We start from the raw sequence: 6,000 nt of genomic DNA, 5'->3' as shown, positions 1-6,000 counted from the left end.
AATTTTTTTTTTAGTTTATTAAGGCAACCACAACTTGGAGAACATGTCCAAAGTGGCATTAATACAATTGCAGTGGTGATACCCTTTGAACATTTTTATTTTTATTTTTCAGATAAGAACACTTATTCCTTTTCTTTTTTAAGAAATAATTGCCAAGAACGAACCTATTTTCCATAGGGTTTTGTYTTCTATTTTTTCAAAACAATCTACTTTAACTATTTTCTTTAAAAGAACATATCAAGGCATTGCTACCCAATGCAAACAATTCAGATCCTGGATTTCCCATCAATTTCACTGGGAATTGCAGGTGGTAAGAACTGGTAGGTTTGGGCCCTGTCTTTTTACTCTATTATTTTCTGTCCTATTTTTTTCTTTTCTCTTTTTTATTTTTTTTTGGTGATTTTGTCCATGTTTGCTATAACTCTATTCCCCAGAAGTGCCCTGCTGTTCTCTACTCATATGTACCGAGCATCAAAACAACTTGGTTGACGGATGACCCCTTTTTCACATGCCATTGAAAATGCCAAGTTGTTTCACAGAAACATGCTATCATAATTGAATATCCATGTACACCTTATTTTAAATGCTATGATATTCCATCGATCCTTGGGATAGCACTCGGAATGAGTGTGTGCGCATGTAAGGCTCTACTTTTCTATTGCCTATACTGCAGCTAGTTGTAACTAGGCAAGTAAATGAGAAAAAAAAAATATATAGTTCTAGCAGGAGTCAGGCGTTTTGGGTTATGCTGCCCCAAAGCCTGGTAGGTATATAAAACTGAAAAAAAAAAAAAAGAAAAGAATTCAAACATCTTATAACCAAGATCACAGTTGAGAAAATTACATTTTTTTGTTGTTTTTTTTTCTCCTTTTTTTACAGTGACTTCTACTATGGTATGGTTACTCTTAGTTTCACCTGGCCCACCAAAACAGAATCGGAGTCGAGCRTGCAGCTCTAACGACAGTGTTCAGCTTACTGCGCGGATGACCTCCCGCTTCAGGGTACGGTATGAGAACAGCAATGCTGAGATGCGGATTAGTTTTTGGAAATTCGGCAAAGTAGACGGTCTCGCTAACTTTGACGCCCTCCCCGCCCTCCGTGTCCCCACCCGTCCAACCCGCACCCTCGCCCCATCCCCCTTTTTCCTCGGGGCTGGTGCCAAAGCTGATGAAGAGGAAGATGCGAATCACTGCTGGCCAGCTCTCCGCCGAGGGTTTTCGGCTGCCGTGCTACTGGAGAGAGGAGTGAGTCCGATGCTGCCGCGGGTGCCGAGCGGACCTCGCACCTTCAGTCCTGGAGCGCCCCACGCTCGACGGGGTGCCTTGGCGTTAGGGAAGGCCTTCGCTCTCGCTCCCTCTGCCTTTCCGATGCCGTTTCACCTTCACGTCCTCCTCCTCCTCCTGCGGCGACTTGCTTTTCCTCTTGCCGACTCGCGGCGTCCGAGGYGGAGGGAGGGGAGGAGGAGGAGGGGGAGGCGGGAGAGGAGGCGGCGGAGGTGGCGTCTCTCGAGCCATGTGTATGACAGCCTCGATGGTGGCCATGATTGTATCTTGGGTGGCTGCTTGTTCCAATAGTAAAGGATTCAGTGTAGGTCTCTGACCTCTCTTGCTGGGAAGGTCAATGCATTTTTCCAGAACGGGCATTTGGTCTCTGGAGTCTTCGTCGAATGAGAGAGGTTGCTTCCGGGGACGCCCTCTCCTTTTCTTGACGAAGTTATTGCCTGTCTTTGATTGTCTCTGCAGCCGCTTGGCTTTCAGGATTTTGTTCACATGATCCAGGTTCTTCTTCGTGGACAGGATCTTGGTGTAGTTGCACATCTTGCGCACCTCACACTGGATTGCTTCGATTTCACGGCGCTTGAACCTTTTTTTCAGCGGTGGGCTGGCTGTTGGGAGACAAGGGCAGAAACAGGAATGGATCAGACAAAACTGAATGGAAACCATCCTTCTCCTGCTTTTAGTACCATCAAGACTAGATGCTTTTAAGTCTAGTAGGCTGAATATGACTATTAAGACTGAGGAAGCAATGGCTGTGAGAGAGAACTCTGCATCGAAAAGCAATTAAAAAAATGAAAAGATTATTTACTACAGTGACAGCCCCAGAAGAATTGCTGTTACCTCCTTTTTTACTAGCCTAGATGAAAACACTTACAACTTTGACTATTAAACAGTCCTCAGAGATCTCTCTGCAGCTCTCTCCTCTTCTAAAGCAACAGAATTTTTCTGCGGCAACGTTTTTATTATGGGTTTCCTTCAACCTCACCGCCTCATTTCTAAACCTCTAGTGGGAGGGAAGAAAGGGCTGCTTAATATAGGTGTCATATTGGCTTACCAGACCAGCTATTAAACTTTGTATACTCCAAATATAGACTCCGGACATCCTCCCCTTGGTCTTTAATGCTCAAATCGGATGTCGGTTAGTAYAAAAAGGTTTTGTTACTGAAACGAGCGGACACAGACAAGCTCCGTGGCTCACCCCACCTGTGGCAAATTCATTGCCCCTGCTTGGGTTTCTTTAATAACATCTCCGCAGATACTAGCTGAAACTACTCAGTCATATAATTGACTTTAATGGCCTCCAAAGCAAGCTTACTCCTGATTCAGATCACTGTAGTCAAGATCTGAATGAAGTCCAAAGCAGTTGAGTCTTCTGCCAAGGTCACGTTGTGAGTCATTGTCAGAACTGGAAAGAGAACCCAGCATTCCTTGGCTCCTGGTGCTTTGCTTAGGACACGAGACCTTGCTTGTTTTTCTTAAATTGTTTAATTGTTCTTTACTGAACGTGGCATCTGTTCAGAGTTCAGAATCTGCGCACRGATTAGAAGTAACTACCCCTTTGTGAGAGAAACAGACTGTATTAATTCTGCTATTGCAATAAGTGGTGCTCCCTTTCACTCCTAACATATCCGTTCTGCACTGCTGGAAAAGAAATGATGGAGTTCAGAATTTCTTTTCAGTAAAGAATAAAACATCCCACTAAATTAACCTCAGCCCACATCTACTTGCAAACTTAATTTACACCTGACTGTCAAGCAGTCATTTGGGTTTGAAATCCTTGAAGTTTCCAGAGCAGCCAAGATTTCGAGAAAGGTTCATTTGGGGGTTATCACTCCCTTCATGGCTAACAGCCCAATCTTCTAGCAGTAGTTTAAAATAAAGTTGCTATTGTAGCATTTTCTGTAGATAACCAGGAGCTGTCAAGTGGCAGAATCTCTCCTTGCTCACTRTGGGATATGACAGTTTCAGCATACAAACCTCATTCACTGTCCTCCCCTTTTAGAGAACATAAATTATTGGCTCTTATACTACCATGTTGCTTGGATTCAGCAAAGAGCTTGCGTAAACAAACCCAAGTTACAATGCAAGAAGTAGGAGTGAGTCATAAACAAAACACAGACATATGCTCTCTTATAAATAAAGACCTGGATGGCCAACTTCCCAAAGTCTGGTTTTCATTAATTACAAAACAAAATACATTTTCCATATGTAACCCACTCCCCACACCAAAAAGAAAAATAAAACCCATTTACAGTTTGTGATTCACAGAGGACAAAAGAAAAGAGGAATGCAGTCATTTTGGTACCAAAAAGAGAAAGGAAATGAAATATCGAAATTGCTAGGGAGAATCTAATTAGTTGCACAAAACTCCTCTCAAGTAGGTCACCCCTAAAAAGTGTGGATTTAAGAGCCCTAAGGGCAAGTGGCAGCGAGTGAGTTATTTCTCAGTCACCTGATCAAAAAGGTTAGATCCCTGTCACACAAAACAATTACTCTCATCCGGCCTCACTGGTGATTGACATATATTTTCCCAATATTTCCAGCTCTAAGCATTCACTCCTTTGAGTCATGCCTCCCCCCACCCTTCCCCAGTCCTAAGAGTGGCTTCAGGTCATGAGATTTTAAGAAATCAAATATTTTGTGCACGCTTGGTRTTTGCTGTCCACATTTTGCATTTCATGGCTACATTCAGGGCACATTTTCAAGATTTTCTTTGCAAAGGCCACATGTTCAATATGCAATTTTTTTTCAGAAACCAAAGTTGAAATTTTTCTGCTCATGGTGGAAATCTGGCATGTGAGAATTTTAGCAAAAATACAACACAAATTGCGAAGTCCATGGGGAAATCAGGAGATTTGGCATTAATCTTGTCTTCCAATACAAAGAAAGTAAGCCAAAGGACAGGAAATGAACCTGAAAATAAACATTAGCCAAATATCTGCAAAGATTTTATGTCTTTACTGAGATCTATTGGTGTCTGCTATTTCTGCAGCTCAGCATTAACACCCCATTGCAGTTAACAGAGATCTAGTCAGTATGGGCAGTAGAGGACGACTTGTTTTTCTAAAGTAGGAGCTTAATGCCTTTTGAGATGACCATGGGAACCCTTCTGAGACCCAGAGACTGGACAAGGAGGGTGCAAACCTCTAAGTCCTGTGTCCTATTGGCCAGGCCCGATGGGTGTCTTAGACACCCAAATGGTTCAGGACACCCAGGCTTAGAAAACTGAATGGAGCCCAACGGCAGGTAGACAGTGACTGCGCCGAGCTGACGTAGGTRTCTGCTTTCTGCTGAACTGCCTAGTTCTCCAAGATTAACCGATATGACGACAGTTATGAGTAGATGCCTACAAYTAGATGTAAATCTACGAGCTCAATACCACTACCACTGTCTTCTGTCATGATGTTTAGATACTGCGCCCTCTTATAACTTAGCAAGCAGACATCCCCTTCACCTTTGGACTGAAACTTATTTTCTCATTCAGCAGGAAGTTGTTCTGTGCTGGCTCACCGCACTGATTTTTATTCTGTAAATGCTTTGGGGTATTTATTACCTTCTCAGGAAGCTTGTTAGAAGCTACTAATAATGTTTTTGCCTTTCTCCCTACTAAGCCTCTGAACTCCCAAGCTTTAGAAAGTATTTGAGCTGTGTTACATATTCTGTCAACAGTCAGAATATATGTCTTGAATAATTAATATCCTTTTATATCAAGCTTTTTTAAAGGACATATTTGGAAAGCCAGTATTATTTTGCATTATAGTCAGGGACATCTGATTCTACATTTGGAGTGGAGAGACYGTGTGGAAAGGAGTCTGATGCGTCTGCAGGGGGAAAATTTGATGAGGTGTGTATATGACAAAATATCAGGGAGATCTGCCAAAATAAACCACTATTGAAGTGAGAGCCATTAGGTGTTATCAACTCATCTGGAAGCTCTTGGTGAGCAATCTTTGATATAAAATATTTTGCTATCTTGCCATGTGATATACTGCTCAGCTTAAAAGCAAACCTAAGCATTAATCTTTTCCATTTTATCCAGGCAGATCCTGCCCAGCCCTGGGCACTAGTTTGTCTTCATTGCTTTTAGGCTTTGTTGTTCTCTTCCCGCACCTAGCTTAATTTTTGCACATGGGAGCCTTGACTTGGGAGGAAGACTTTCGTTTTGCTCTATCCGGTGGAAGTCATCTAAAAAGGGCTGAAGAGGAGGTGGGGAACAGTAACACACATCTGTGCACAGGCAGATGAAGAGGGAATATGCTCCTAAAGAGATGATACAACAAGAGGGCAGCCTCCGTATACCAGGGAGTGCAGGGAGGGACCATGCTGCCTGGGGACAGTTATCTCCCTACGCTTCCCCAGGCTGCAGGGCCATGCACTGCCTCCACGAAGGCCTGATGCTATTTGGCACCATCCGGCCCAAAGTGAATGGAGATTGCAACTACTTGAAGCAGCACAGGCTCAATAAGAGCTCGTCTGAACCTTCGCTTGCTCTGTGACCGTTCCCAACTGTGGATGTCTACCTACTTGCAGCAATTAGGCCATTTCCTCTCAACGCAGCTGCATATAGAGACAGCTTGAATTTGACCATGCAGAGAGGTGTGGGAAGAGACAACTTCTCGTCTTCCCACCACAGGACCTGTCTGGAGACTTGGAAGGACAGAGAGAGGCAAGCCATAACCTGAAAATTCAAGACTGTGGAAAAAAGCAGTCAGAGCTCAATAAA

At 43.3% G+C, this 6,000-nt stretch overlaps 1 protein-coding gene across 2 annotated transcripts in view; it reads right to left on the bottom strand.

Moving 5' to 3' along the window:
- Positions 1-1,139: 1,139 nt before the first annotated feature.
- Positions 1,140-6,000, bottom strand: part of SETBP1 (SET binding protein 1) — a 243,765-nt gene continuing 238,904 nt past the window's right edge. For both annotated transcript variants that reach the window (XM_026090670.1, XM_026090671.1), the window contains exon 6: positions 1,140-1,885. In XM_026090670.1, the coding sequence (XP_025946455.1) occupies positions 1,329-1,885 (557 nt within the window). In that variant the 3' untranslated portion in view covers positions 1,140-1,328. The remainder of the gene's footprint in view (positions 1,886-6,000) is intronic.

Source organism: Apteryx rowi, unplaced genomic scaffold (assembly GCF_003343035.1).
Source record: "Apteryx rowi isolate R43461 unplaced genomic scaffold, aptRow1 scaffold_87, whole genome shotgun sequence".
Taxonomy (NCBI): domain Eukaryota; kingdom Metazoa; phylum Chordata; class Aves; order Apterygiformes; family Apterygidae; genus Apteryx; species Apteryx rowi.
This window is presented reverse-complemented; position numbering and strand designations above follow the sequence as displayed.